The following is a 16,436-nucleotide window of genomic DNA, read 5'->3' as shown; positions in this document are numbered from 1 at the left end:
GGAACCTCTAAGAGAAGCAAATTTCATCCGATCCGGCTGAAATTTGGTACATGGTGTATGTATATAGTCTCTAATGACCATGCAAAAATTGGTCCACATCGGTCCATAATTATATATAGCCCCCATACAAACCGATCACTAGATTTGACCTCCGGAGCCTCTTGGAAGACCAAAGTTCATCTGATTCAGTTGAAATTTGGTACGTGGTGTTAATATATGGCCTCAAACACTCATGCGTAAATTGGTCGAAATCGGTCCATAATTATATATAGCCCCCATATAAACCGATCCCCAGATTTGACCTGCGGTGCCTTTTGGAGAAACAAAATTCATCCGATCTGGTTGAAATTTGGTACGTGGTGGTAGTATATGATATTTACCAACCATGCCAAAAGTGGTCCATATCAGTCCCATCATCATATATAGGCCCTATATAAACCGATCCCGATATTTGGTTTTGGAGCCTCTTGTAGGAGCAAATTTCATCCGAGTCAATTTAAATTTGGTACATTGTGCTGGTATATGGCCGTAAACGACCATGCCTAACTAGGTCCATATCGGTCTATACACTGTTAGAAAAATATGTTTTTCATATGTTCCGATATAAACAAAATGTGTTTCGGGCACAATTTTTAAACACAATATATTTAAGTGCCAACATGTAATGTTCCTAAACTAACACTAAATGTTTGGGACACATATGTTAATATGTTAAAATATATTATGTTTGGGGCATGAATGTTTCATAAAAATAATATGTGTGAATGTAAACATATACAAATTTACAAATTTCGAGTAAACATATATATGTTTACAATTTCTGTGAAACGGTTGTATGTTGTTTCGGAAAACTGCTTTATGATAAGGCCAAAAATTTGATATGCTTAAGTCTAAATATTATTTAATTTGAATTTAATTTGAGTATTCGGAGTAAAGAGCATAGAGATTTGAAAAAAAAACCAGCATGTGTTTTCGCCTTGAGAGGAGAATTTTATGTATGTGTGGACAAGTGTTTTGTTTATCATTTTGACATTATGGACACACATTTTTTAACGGCCTTAAAGGTAAAAATGAAATTAAGTACAAAACACGATAACTTTAAAAGGCATTTAAAATGTTGTTAAATTCTAGTAAAAAACTGTTCACGCCTAAATAAATTTATGTGTACAGTTTTTGATTTTCTTCCAAAATTCCAAACTTTTATACCAAAAACAGTTTTTTGTTATAAAATTGTTATTTTTGCAAAAAAAAAAAAAATAATATTTTATTCAAAAGCCAGTTCATTTATATCAAGCACTATTTCTGACTGTAAATCTTTAATAACCCACATTTCGAAGTTTCATTATAAAAATTTAATATAGTATAAATGTCTAAATTACAAAAAAAAAAATTTGGTTCGGTCGGAGCAGGAATTGAACCCACGACCCTTTGCATGCAAGGCAGACATGCTAACCACTGCTCCACGTGGCCAACAAATGTATGTTTCTTTTAAATAATGTTATGTTTGCATGGGCTCGTGGGCGCTGCAAACTATGCTATATAAATGTAACTTATAACGATAATTGTCTACTGGTGACTATAACTGCTACGTAGCCCAGTGAATAGTGTGTGTAGGCTTACAAACTGTATGGTCCTCGGTTCGATTCTCCCTCCAGGCGAAAGGTAAATTTTAAAAAAATTATAAAATTGAATAATTTCTTCAACATTATTTGTATTACAGAAAAAGGTACCAAGAACTAAAAATTTCGTGGAAGTGAAAATTATGTTAGGGAATGAGCACAATCTTCTTTGGGGAAAATTCTTCCAAGCATATAATATTTTTGGGCTCAAAATGCTTCCAAACATATAATATGTTCACATAAATCAAACATATTAATGTATCGGCAGTATCCAATAATATATGTGCTTCCTGCAAAATATGTTTGGAAAATATGTTAGAGAAGCGATTTTTTTGAGGGTGTAGTTATATATAGCCCTCAGATAAATCGATCCCCAATCACAAAAAATTGGTCCATATCAAGTTCATAATTGTAAAGGGTGGTTAAAGTTCAAGGGCCGATGTTGAATGTGAACCACACCTAAGTTTTTTCCGAATTTTATTTGACATTTCTCTATTTCAGACTTACTCAATTTGAACCATGGACGTCGTGAATGGGCAGAATGTTTCCAAGAAATGGCAACAGTGGATGATCATTTTTCGAAGAAAATCATCTTCAGTGATGAGGCACATTTTCACCTCAGTGGATTCGTCAATAAACAGAATTGCCGCATTTGGGCGAATGAGAATCCAAGAGTGATTGTCGAAAAACCAATGCACCCACAAAGAGTGACTGTTTGGTGCGGTTTATGGGCTGGCGGCATCATCGGGCCGTATTTTTTCCAAAATGAGGCCGGTCAGGCAGTTACTGTGAATGGTGTTCGCTATCGTGAGATGATAACGAACTTTTTATGGCCCGAATTGGAAGATATGGATGTGGACGATATGTGGTTTCAGCAGGACGGTGCCACTTGCCACAAATGTTTGTCTACATAGTGGTGAAGGGTATAATATAGTCGGCTCCGCCCGACTTTAGACCTTACTTACTTGTTTCTTATTATTTCTCCCCAATTTACATTTTTAATTTCTGTTGACGGTCAGTCGAAGTCAAATTAAACTACAAGGAAACTGCCATGGTAATATATACTCCCAAACATATTCCGTTTCTAGGCAAATAGCCTCTACTTGCTAGTGTCCGTATAAATAAGTATATTATAATTTGTAATTATAATAAATTAAGTAATAAATAAACAAATATATAAATATTCTGTTTCAAGCATATATATTTTTAGAATGTGTTCATACTAAAAATTTGTATGCAAATAAAAATATGTAAGTTGATACACTGAAAAAAACCTTGCCCTGTTCCAAAGATTTTCTATTTACACTAATGATTTTGGCATTGATTCCGAGCCAAAATTGAAGTAGGCAGAATTGAAGTAAGGCACAATTCTCTTTTATATTTGAGATTTGTGTACTTGATTCTAGGAAGCAAAATTTAAGTCATTCCTTGAAAAGCGTGTTAACGACAACTTTGAAAAAAATGTTCAGAATTATTAAAGCCAGTTGACTTTACTAAAATCAAATTTTCTTTCTTGTGAACACACACAGTTTTAAGTCGAATCACTAAACTATACGGACAAAACGGCTTTATTGAAAACTTTATCGACTTTTGGACAAGGAAAAAACTTTCTATTAGAGAAATGCGTCTTCTATCCTACGCATTCGTATTGTAAGGACATGAAATCTTTTGACATTTATTTGTTGTAATTAAAGTTGCAGTATTACATACATACTATCTCCGTCGCCATCTTTATCTTTTTTCTCTTTTCTCTCATGTTCTCTCTGACGTTTCTAAGCACATATGTGTTTCTAAATTAATATATGTATGTTTGCATCCTTAGACATTTTATTTAAGACAAGTATATAAAGCCGTAAATTCGGCCAGGCCGAATCTTATGTACCCTCCACCATGGATTTCATAGAAACTTTTACTAAAAACTGTCATAAACAATCGAATTACTTGGGTTGCGGTAACACTTGCCGATGGCAAGGTATCGTAAAATTCTTAAAACCGTGTTCTCAATTGTAAGTTAGTCCATACGGGGTATATATAAAACAAACAAGTATATACGGCCGTAAGTTCGGCCAGGCCGAATCTTATGTACCCTCCACCATGGATTGCGTAGGAACTTCTCCTAAAGGCTGTCATCCACAATCGAATTACTTGGGTTGCGATAACACTTGCCGATGGCAAGGTATCGTAAAACTTTTTAACACTGTCTTCTAAATTGTAAGTTAGCCCATACGGGGTATATATTAAACAAAAAAAAGGCCGATTAAATACGTATATAATATAGTTTGACAAAATTTTCTATAGAAATGAAAACTTGACAAAATTTTCTATAGAAATAAAATTTTGACAAAATTTTCTATAGAAATAAAAACTTGACAAAATTTTCTATAGAAATAAAATGTTGACAAAATTTTCTATGGAAGTAAAATGTTGACAAAATTTTGTATAGAAATAAAATGTTGACAAAATTTTCTACAGAAATAAATTTTTTACAAAATTTTCTATAAAAATAAAATTTTGACAAAACTTTCTATGGAAATAAAATTTTGACAAAACTTTCTATGGAAATAAAATTTTGACAAACATTTCTATAGAAATAAACGTTTGACAAAACGTTCTATAGAAATGAAATTTTGACACAACTTTCTATAGTAATAAAATTTGACAAAATTTTCTATGGAAATAAAGTTTTGGTAGATTATTTTTGGCGATATGGACCAATTTTTGTGTAATAAGTCATCGGCTATATATAACTAAAGACCGATATTGACCAATTTTTACATGGCTGTTAGAGGCCATATATTGACAAAATGTACCAAATTTCAACCGCATCGGATGACTTTTGCTATATATAATTATGGACCGATATGGACCAATTTTTGCATGGTTGTTAGATACCATATACTAACACCATGTACCAAATTTCAACTGGATCGGATGAATTTCGCTCCTCCAAGAGGCTCCTGAGGTCAAATCTGGGGATCGGTTTATATGGGAGCTATATATAATTATGAACCGATATGGACCAATTTTTGCATGGTTGTTAGAGACTGTATACTAACACCACGTACTAAATTTCAATTGGATCGGATGAATTTTGCTCCTCCAAGAGGCTCCGGAGTTCAAATCTGGCGATCGGTTTATATGGGAGCTATATATAATTATGAACCGATATGGACCAATTTTTGCATGGTTGTTAGAGGCCATATACTAACATCAGGTACCAAATTTCAACAGGATCGGATGAATTTTGCCCCTCCAAGAGGCTCCGGAGGTCAAATCTGTGGATCGGTTTATATGGGGGCTATATATAATTATGGACCGATATGGACCAATTTTTGCATGGTTTTTAGAGACCGTATACTAACATCAGGTACCACATTTCAACCGGATCGGATGAATTTTTCCCCTCCAAGAGGCTCCGGAGGTCAAATCTGGGGATCGGTTTATATGGGGGCTATATATAATTATGGACCAACATGGACCAATTTTTGTATGGGTGTTAGAGACCGTATACTAAGACCACGTACTAAATTTTAACCGGATCGGATGAATTTTGCTCCTCCAAGAGGCTCCGGAGGTCAAATCTGGGGATCGGTTTATATTGGAGCTATATATAATTATGGACCGATATGGACCAATTTTTGCATAGTTGTTAGAGGCCGTATACTAACATCAGGTACCAAATTTCAACCGGATCGGATGAATTTTGCTGCTCCAGGAGGCACCCCAAGCCAAATTTGGGGATCGGTTTATATGGGGGCTATACGTAAACGTGGTCCGATATGGCCGATTTTCAATACCATCCGACCTACATCAATAACAACTACTTGTGCCAAGTTTCAAGTCGATAGCTTGTTTCGTTCGGAAGTTAGCGTGATTTCCACAGACGGACGGACAGCCGGAGAGACGGACGGACATGCTTAGATCGACTCAGAATTTCACCACGACCCAGAATATATATACTTTATGGGGTCTTAGAGCAATATTTCGATGTGTTACAAACGGAATGACAAAGTTAATATACCCCCATCCTATGGTGGAGGGTATAAAAAGGCCGATTAAATACGTAAATAATTCAGTTTGACAGATTTTTCTTTATAAATAAAATTTCGACAAAATTTTCTGTAGAAATAAAGTTTTTACAAAATTTTTTATAGCAATAAAATTTGCCAAAATTTTCAATAGAAATAAAATATTGACACAATTTTGTATAGTAATAAAATTTCGACAAAATTTTTTATAGAAATAAAATTCTGACAACATTTTCTATAGAAATAAAATCTTGACAAAATTTTCTAAAGTAATAAAATTTTGACAACATTTTCCATAGTAATAAAATTTTGACAAAATTTTGTATAGAAATAAAATTTTGGTAGATTATTTTTAGGGATCGGCAATATATAACTATAGACCGATATGAACCAATTTTGGCTTGGTTTTTAGTTATATCTAAATGGGGGTTATATATAATTAAGACCGGTATGGACCAATTTTAGCATGGTTATCAGAGACCATATACTAACACCACGTACCAAATTTCAACCGGATCGGATGAATTTTGCTCTTCCAAAGAACTCCGGAGGTCAAATCTGGGGATCGGTTTATATGGGGGCTACATAAAATTATGGACCGATATGGACGATTGCTGCATGGTTGTCAGAGACCATATACTAACACCACGTACCAAATTTCAACCGCATCGGATAAATTTTGCTCATCCATGAGGCTCCGGAGGTCAAATATGGGGATCGGTTTATATGAGGGCTCTATATAATTATGAACCGATGTGAACCAATTTTTGCATGGTTGTAGAGATCATATACTAACACCATGTACCAAATTTCAACCGGATCGGATAAATTTTGTTAAAGATCATATACTAGCACCATGTACCAAATTTCAGTCGGATCGGATGATATTTGCTTCTCTTAGAGGCTCCGCAAGCCAAATCTGGTGTCGGTTTATATGGGGGCTATATATGATTATGGACCGATATGGAACAATTTTTGTATGTTTGTGAGAGACCATATACTAACACCATGTACCAAATTTCAACCGGATCGGAAAAATTTTGTTAAAGATCATATACTAGCACCATGTACCAAATTTCAGTCGGATCGGATGAAATTTGCTTCTCTTAGAGGCTCCGCAAGCCAAAACTGGGGATCGTTTTATATGGGGGCTATATAATTATGGACCGATGTGGACCAATTTTTGCATGGTTATGAGAAACCATATACTAACACCATGTACCAAATTTCAACCGGATCGGATAAATTTTGCTCCTCTAAGAGGCTCCGCAAGCCAAATCTGAGCGTCGGTTTATATGGGGCTATACGTAAAAATGGTCCGATATAGCCCAATTGCAATACCATCCGACCTACGTCAATAACAACTACTTGTGCCAAGTTTCAAGTCGATAGCTTGTTTCGTTCGGAAGTTAGTGTGATTTCAACAGACGGACGGACGGACATGCTTAGATCGACTCAGAATTTCACCACGACCAAGAATATATACTTGATGGGGTTTTATAGCAATATTTTGATGTGTTACAAACGGAATGACAAAGTTACTATATCCCCCATCCTATGGTGGAGGGTATAAAAAGGTAATGTCCCAAACACAATATGTTCTAACATATTAGCATATATGTCTCAAATTTTTATACTAGTTTATGAGCATTATATGCTTGCACTTAAAAATAATGTTCTAAAACTTTTTGTTCCAAATATATAATTTTCACACCGAAACATATGCAAGCCAGTATTTTTCGTCCGTGTATTTAAAAAAGACTGTGTAAGGAAAACGGGACAATTTAGGCCTAATTCAATTTGTTACAAAAGTATAAAATTGTGATGATAAACAAGGACTCTATTTAGGACAACTTAATTTAAATTGTAAAGACTGTCGTGTTAGTATTATTGTACGACTCTATTACACTTTCTATAACAAATGTAATATTATGTCATTGAAGTTGGGAATAACGCCGGAAATTCACCAAAATCATCCATTTTAGTATCTCTTGATTTTTGTGGGTTTCAAGAGGGAGAATTTACAGTCCATATCCTGAACCTATTCTCAAGAAGTACTATGTTATCTTATATCAACCATTGCCAACGAAATTCATAAATATAATTAAATAAAAGTTTTAGTAGGACTTACCAGTTTACTATCTCCAATGTAGTCTTCGTGCAAGTCTTTTATTAGCATTTCTAAGGTACGTTCACGCTTCTGTGAAAATATTGGAGTCTGGAATGTGGCTTTCTCTGCATTAATTAATTTAACCAGTAAAAATTCTCGAAATAAATTCACATCCTAGAATAGGAAAAAAGTATATTGTTTTATAAGTTATTGATAAAGGTTAAATGAATATACATGAAAATAATAAATGGTAAAACATTAAATAGTAAATAGTTACATTAGGCGAATTAAATGTACCCTTATTGTTGTCAACAATATGTGCAAGAGAGGAATAATTCATCAGTTTATATTGATTTAAACCCAGGAGTTTCTCAGGGACTGCAATGGACCCTCTACTGTTTCTATTCCACACATATCCCAGCAAAAAATACTGCAGCAGTAAGAGTTTAGTTGCGCTTTTTGGTATACAATAAATTAAGCAGTGCATCCACACTGCATGTATCGGTGGCAATAACGTAAACGAGTAATCAAACTAGTTTATCTTACGATTACGTTACGTTATTGCAACCAATTCATGCAGTATAATGCATGAAAGGTGGTGCTGTTTTCCTTCATACCAACAATGCTATAAAATAGGAAACTTAAGATTATATATCACTTCTGAGCATTATTGCTATTGAAATGAGCGCTATGTAAGAGCTGCTCTAAACCGGGACATCGCCCACAAAAATCGGCGCTGATTCGGTTGTTTTGTAAGCAGTTGGTACTGGCTCTCTCCCTCACAATCCTGCTGCAATAGTGCTCCATTTTTTGCTGGGATCTTTCGGGAAATGTTAAATTTATGAGGATAGTAGATTGATACTGCCATCCATAGAAAAGAATTAGTCTGTCTTTTAAGTTATCAGTTGCGTTAATAATGTTTTGGAACGTATATGTCGATCTACGTATCTGAACGAAATTGTTTTTTACCCTCAAAAATACTGGGAATACAATTCTGTGAATTTACGTCCTATAGTTGTCGGCAGGTTTCTAATACATTAGGTGTGTTTTAACAGATCTCTAGGAATTTTTATATTAGCCTGATAACACTGCAGGCTGGTTCTTCATCCAAATTAATTACTTTACATATTATTATAATTCTTAATACGAGCTTATTGGAAGATGAAGATTGAGGAATTGATATTATTAAATTATTGAAAAGAAAACGCTAATATGAATATAATTTTTGCTTGACATAGGAGACGCATTTCCCCTGAACCATAAGTCGAATAAATTCTCCAGTGACGGATTTTTGTCGTTAGAGTTAAAAGATTTGAAAATCCTTAAATGTGATTGTGTTTTGTAACTCGACTATAACTTGAAAAAATAACAGAAAAGGGAACTGCCTTTCAATTTCCCAGCAAAAAAAAAGCAGCGAAAATGTTCTTTTTGGAGTCGGAAGTGGTGCAAAATTGACGCAGAAGCGATGAATTTAACATGGGCTTGTCATAGGACGGATGTCCACCATTTCAACAGCCGTTGCACTGAATTTGCATCACTTCTGAAGGTGTGAAGCGAATCCAATGTTTTGGATGTGAATTAAGAAATTTTGTGATATTTTGACAAATAAATAATTTTAAATTTTTTTAAAATGATTTTTAATGCATTATAACGCTTGTCTGGAACGTTTGACATCAAATATTTAAAAAAAATTGCAATTTTTCTAAAAAGGATTTAGCATTTTTTTCGGCAAAATTTAAATAATTTGCACTATTTTATTAATTCTTAATATGTTGTTAACCTTTTTGAAATAATAAAATTTTAAATTTCCCTTTAAAAATATGCAAAAAGCGAGTTATAAGAAAATTGACTCAAAAAACTACCGGCCGTAAGTTCGGCCAGGCCGAAGCTTATGTACCCTCCACCATAGATTGCGTAGAAACTTCTTCTAAACACTGCCATCCACAATCGAATTACTTGAGTTGCGGTAACGCTTGCCGATAGCAACGTAGCTTAAAATCTCCTAACTCCGTCTTCTGAATTGTAAGTAAGTCCATACGTTGTATATATTAAATCAAAAAATACCGATTAAATATGTATATAATTCAGTTTGACAAAGTTTTCTATAGAAATAAAATTTTGACAAAATTTTCTATACAAATAAAATTTTGAAAAAAATTTCTATACAAATAAAGTTTTGACAAAATTTTCTATAGAAATGAAATTTTAACAAAATATTCTATAGAAATAAAATTTTAACAAACTTTTCTATAGATATAAAATTTTGACACAATTTTTCTATGGAAATAAAATTTTGACAAAAGTTTCTATAGAAATAAAATTTTGGTAGATTATTTTTGGCTCGAGTGGCAATCGAGAGGCTCCGGAGGTCGAATCTGGGGATCGGTTTATATGGGGGATATATACAATTATGAACCGATGTGGACCAATTTTTGCATGATTGTTAGAGACCATATACCAACACCATGTACCAAATTTCAGCCGGGTCGGATGAAATTTGCTTCTCTTTGAGGCTCCGCAAGCCAAATCTGGGGATCGGTTTATATGGGGGCTATATATAATTATGGACCAATTTTTGCATAGTTGTTAGAGACCATATACCAAAACCATGTACCAAATTTCAGACGGATCGGATGAAATTTGCTTCTTTTTGAGACTCCGCAAGCCAAATCTGGGGATCGGTTTATATGGGGGTTATATATAATTATGGGCCGATGTGGACCAATTTTTGCATGGTTGTTAGAGACCATATACCAACACCATGTACCAAATTTCAGCCGGATCGGATGAAATAGGCTTTTCTTAAAGTCTCAGCAAGCCAAATCTGAGGGTCCGTTTATATGGGGGCTATACGTAAAAGTGGACATTTGCAATACCATCCGACCTACATCAATAACAACTACTTGTGCCGACTTCAAGTCGATAGCTTGTTTCGTTCGGAAGTTGGCGTGATTTCAACAGACGGACGGACGGACATGCATAGATCGACTCAGAATTTCACCACGACCCAGAATATATATACTTTATGGGGTCTTAGAGCAATATTTCGATGTGTTACAAAGGGAATGACAAAGTTAATATACCCCCATCCTATGGTGGAGGGTATAAAAAAAATGTTTGGAAGTGTTTTTAAAGTTGTGCCTTTAGAAGAACTTCCAAATTTTTTTGCTGGTTTTTTTTTTTAAAACGCTTTTACTTGTAACATTGAATAATCCGTACCTGAAGTCGAGTGTAAAGGTAAATTTTTGAAAACGGATAAGCTTTTGTTTTCTGTGTACAAACGGAATGGCAAACTTTTTATAACCCCACCCTATGGTAGTGGGTATAACAAGTGAATGTTCATGTCAGCAACAGATAACATACCTATATATGTAATGAGTATGGTTTTCACACTGTTCGCTTGTGGTGGTTATTAAACCCCGCATGTGGTTAATGGAGCTGAATAAGCTGAAGACAAAATAGATTTTAATGAGATGGAATTTAATGTTATTGTCACATTTTTTGTGGCTGTATACAACTACAGTTACAATTATATACAACAAGTGTAAACCATACACATTGTATTATGTATACTCTCGGAATGAAATAATATCACTCAATGACACTGATGATGAGCAATACATACGCGAATTTCTCATTTCATTTATCAGGAGGATGCTCTATACATCTCCTTTTCCAAAGTAGAATATGGAATGAAATTATCATATAAAACGATTTCAAATGAATTCATGAATTTTCATTAACTTTAATATTCAATTAAGGTGTATTAAAACAATTAATGATAGCTTAAACTCTACAGGAATACTGATAAAAGCTGAACGTTTCAAGCATATTTGCACGATTTACAAATAAAGACAAAATATAACTATCTTATTATGAATACACATATTAAATAGTATCGAATAGCAACTGCGTTCCTTTTGTACTCAGGAAGTCAATTAGGAAGTTCGAGCTATATTGTACCAAAATATATGAGCATATAAGACAGCAAAATTAAAACATGGTCCAATATGGGTCCGTTTTTACACCGATAAAAATTGAACTGTTTTATAGGAAGAATTAACTACTTCGTACGAAAATTTAAATAAATTTTACTCCACATTTTGAGATTTCCATAAAGCGTTGTTAAACCAGGATATTTTAAATTTAAATTACATCATCTCATAGAAGAAAAAATTAACTAAAAGTAAAGAAGAAAATCATTGGCGCCAAATCATGACCATTTTAACCATACAGTAGTTAATTCTTACTATTTTTGGGAATCGTACGAAAATCTTCTTTTGCTCCAGCAAAAAATAGGCCCCCCTAGAATGTGAAAACCTATATATGATTTTCCATTATATATTGTTACTGCAGTATAGATAGGGGGCTATAGCCCCCCTGGTTAAAAATATCTAGATACGGCAATGCATATACCTCATTTTATCTTATTATTTTTTTTTTTTTTTGCCGTCACGGATGCCAATGATATGATATAAAGTGGTATCAAACTTGATAAAGGGTGATACGGTCAAAATTTGGTCACGGGAAAACGCGTGTAAATCTGTGAAATCGTTTATTTAAAAAATCAAATTAAATTTCTTTTTCAAGTTCAATTAGTATAAAATTCAAAAAAAATATTCAGTTAGGCTTTCGCTTTTCCAAATCCGAATTGCCGGTCCTCACGCTTGACACCTGCCATCAGGTTTTGCACAGCCACCTTGTCCACCTTCTTCGCCGCAGAAAGCCAGTTTGCCTTGAACTGCTGCTCGTCCTTAGCAGTTTTTTTGGTCTTCTTTAGGTTCCGCTTGACAATAGCCCAGTATTTCTCAATTGGGCGGAGCTCTGGCGTGTTGGGGGGTTCTTGTCCTTGGGAACCACCTGCACGTTGTTGGCGGCGTACCACTCCATGGCCTTTTTACCGTAATGGCAAGATGCCAAATCCGGCCAAAACAGTACGGAACAACCGTGTTTCTTCAGGAAAGGCAGCAGACGTTTACTCAAACACTCTTTCATGTAAATTTCTTGGTTGACAGTCCTGGAAGCTATGAAAATGCTGCTTTTCAAGCCACAGGTACAGATGGCTTGCCAAAGCAGATATTTCTTTGCGAACTTTGACAGTTTTATGTGCTTGAAAATATCTGCTACCTTTTTTATTTTTTTTTATTTCAAAAAGTAAGTTCAGCCTAAATAGCTAAAATTAAATAATAATGAATTGAAACGTTTTTAACTTTTAAATTACTTTAAACTACCACTTTTCTAAAATTTTGCAAAAAAAAAAAATTATAAATTGTGAAGCCCTTATCTCGAAAAATTCGCACACGCATGTGAACTCCCTATTTGGATTCTTGAGGGCATGGGGGCCGCATTTTCTTATCATACCTACTGATACCCTAGTTGTCATCTTGATTGAAAGATGAAATTTGGTTGAAATTTGAAATCTGGTGGTAGTTTAGATCCAAAATATAACTTCTATGTAAACCTGTCAATTGACTTCTTGGGTAATATAACATAAGCCGACATGAGTTCCCAGGAAATTTATTTTGAGCCCATAATTGACACTAAATCTAGTTAATATTGGTGATTATTTCGATTTAGACAAATCTACTCGATTAAAATAATCCATTTCGACCAATAACTTTTCATTCCGCTCCACCGAACTTCCTGCCGTATAGGTTAGGTTAGGTGGCAGCCCGATGTATCAGGCCCACTTGGACTATTCAGTCCATTGTGATACCACATTAGTGAACTTCCTGTCGTATATTCTTGGTAGAAATAACATACTTTGATGTGACATTTGATATAGACATCAATACCGTCGAAAAAACTAATAATTCCGACGAATGGATTTCCGCGTGGTAGATAAATTAAATAACCTTAATATATTTCTTTTTTGGTCACAGCAGTATATATTATACCCATATCGTTGTATTATCAACAGTAATTATTTGTTTAATGGTGGTATCTTACGAGTATTCGCTTCCAATTTATTGCTTGTGGGAATGTCACATTCTTGTAACGAGAAGATAAAATCAATATGTCTTTTTTTGTTCATTTTAGAGTATATGGGTCAACATTCCATTCCATTTCATGTCATGTCATTTGCTTTTGGATAGAATTTTTTGGTTGGCTATTTATTCTTTTACACAGAGAAAAGTCATATATGGAATATAAAGAACAAAAAGGGTCGATAGTAAAATAGATCTGGCAGAAACGCCTGGATATAAAGATAACAAGTAAAGTACACCGAAAAAAAGTGAACTGTTTTATAGGAAGAATGAACTACCACGCACGAAAATTGAACTAAATTTTACTCCACATTTTGAGATTTCCACAAAGCGTTGTTAACACCAGGAAATTTTAATGCCCTGTTGTACTTTTTAACTGCAGTTCACGAAATGAAATCATCTCATAGAAGAAAAAATTAACTAAAAGTAAAGAAGAAAATCATTGGCGCCAAATCATGACCATTTTAACCATACGGTAGTTCATTCTAACTATTTTTGGGAATCGTACGAAAATTTTCATTTGTTTTAGTTCATATTGATCTTATGTGTACGGTCATTGAACTTTATACTCACGTTTAGTTCATAAAATTTTTGAGGCATACTTAAAAAAATTAAGATTTCATTAAGTTGTGGAAAATTTCGATAAAAATAATAAAATTTAACTACAAGTAAATACTTTTTTCCAATAAAAATAAGTTAAATTTAGCGTTAGTTTAAATACAGATTTTTTTTTCTGTGTAGAAAGCCAGGCGGGGCCGACTATATCATATCCTAAACCAAATTACTCAATTAGTAAACCTAAGCAATTTTGAGGAGTACATGTTTATGGGAGGTTTATGTCAATCTGAACAGAATTACCAGATATTAGGATTTACAGGTTTGGTTGGTATTACAGAAGATTATCATGTACTAAATTTGGGTAAGATTGGGACGAAATTTTTGAAAATCGGGCGAAACATATAAATTGGAGTTACTATTAAATCTGAACAGATTTCGATTATTCTTTGCACATATAGTTACTACTATAGAGGATCTAGTTTAGCCAACTTTGAGTAAGATCGGTTAATAAACAGGGGTTTCATGGCCATACTTGGTCAAATCGGGCGATACATATAAGCGTGAGCTATATCTAAATTTGATCGGATTTGGATGATTTTTTGCCCCAGGTACATTTAGTACTATAGAAGATTAGATTTTGTCAACTTTGTGTAAGATCGGCTAATACATAGTTGTTTTATGACCATATTTGGTAAAATCGGGCGATACATATATATGGGAGCTATTTCTAAATCTAAACCGATTACGATGATATTTTGCAGGTTTGGTTGGTACCACATAATGTTACATTGTCCTGAATTTGATGATACATAACGCTATTATTTTTTTCAAAATCGGGTTATGCATATATATGGGAGCTATATCTTAATCTGAACCGATTGCAATTAAATTTTGCATGCTAAAAGGATGGTGAATTAAATTAATTTGTGCCAAATTTGGCGACGATCGGTTGGTAAAAAAGAACAATGTAATCCCATTTGTCGAAATCTAGCGATACATATATATGGGAGCTATATTTAAATTTGATCCGATTTTTTCCAAATTCAATAGCGTCCTTGTTAAAAAAAATTGCCAAATTGCATCAAAATGGGTTAATAATTGCGACCGGAATCTTGCGAACACCAAATGCATAGACAGACGGTCGGACACCAAGGGCTAGATCGACTCAGGAGGTGATTATGTGTCGATCGGTATATATTTTATGGGGTCTACAATCCATATTTCTGGTAGGCACATTTTTTGGCAGATCAAAGTTATTATACCCTGACCACTATGTAGTTTAGGGCAGGGCTGTGGCGTCGGAGTCGGAGTCTTGGAGTCGGAGTCTGAAGATTTTGCTGGAGTCGGAGTCGTAAAAATTTTGCTCGACTCCGACTCCGGCTAAACCAAATTTTTTAAAATACTTCACATTTTTGTAACTAAGCAAGTTTTTACGCAAATTAGTTTCCATTGCGTTATTCATTCGATCAATGTACAGCATGATTGTAAATGAAAATCAACTTCCAATTAGGCTATCTTTTTATGTTTCCTAGAATGTTAGACTAGCAGATGGGCTGGATCGATCCATTTTAATGCCCATATCAATTTATTTGAAATATTTCGAACAATCGAAATTATTTTTTTAATTTTATCTTAAGGCCATATACATATGTGAAATATTGACAGAAAATTTTTTCAAAGTTGTTTTTTTTATAGACAAATTGTCAAAATTTTATTTCTATAAAAAGTTTTGTCAAAATTTTATTTCTATAGCAAATTTTGTGAAAATTTTATTTCTATAAAAAATTTATTCAAAATTTTATTACTATAGAAATATTTTTTTCTATAGAAAATTTAATCAAAATTTTATTTCTATAGAAAATTGAGTCAAAATTTTGTTTCTATAGAAAAATTTGCAAAATTTAGTTTGTTACACAATTTTTTTTTCCAAAATTTTATTTCTATAGAAAATTTTGCCAAATTTTTTTAATAATATAGTTTTTTAATAGAAAACTTGGTCAGAATTTTATTTCTATAGAAAATTTGGCCAAAAATTTTATAGTAATAAATTTTTTTATTAGAAATTTTGGTCAAAATGTTATTTCTATAGAAAATTTTGTCAAAATTTTATTTCTAAAGAAAATTTTGTCAAAAT

At 33.6% G+C, this 16,436-nt stretch overlaps 1 protein-coding gene across 1 annotated transcript in view; it reads right to left on the bottom strand.

The window, feature by feature from the left end:
• The window catches only part of LOC142230123 (GTPase-activating Rap/Ran-GAP domain-like protein 3), a 333,099-nt gene that overhangs the window by 11,822 nt on the left and 304,841 nt on the right, over window positions 1–16,436 (bottom strand). The window contains exon 11 of the mRNA XM_075300757.1: window positions 7,779–7,931. Within this exon, the coding sequence (XP_075156872.1) occupies window positions 7,779–7,931 (153 nt within the window). The remainder of the gene's footprint in view (window positions 1–7,778; window positions 7,932–16,436) is intronic.

This window comes from Haematobia irritans, chromosome 3 (genome assembly GCF_050003625.1).
Source record: "Haematobia irritans isolate KBUSLIRL chromosome 3, ASM5000362v1, whole genome shotgun sequence".
Taxonomy (NCBI): Eukaryota; Metazoa; Arthropoda; class Insecta; order Diptera; family Muscidae; genus Haematobia; species Haematobia irritans.
This window is presented reverse-complemented; position numbering and strand designations above follow the sequence as displayed.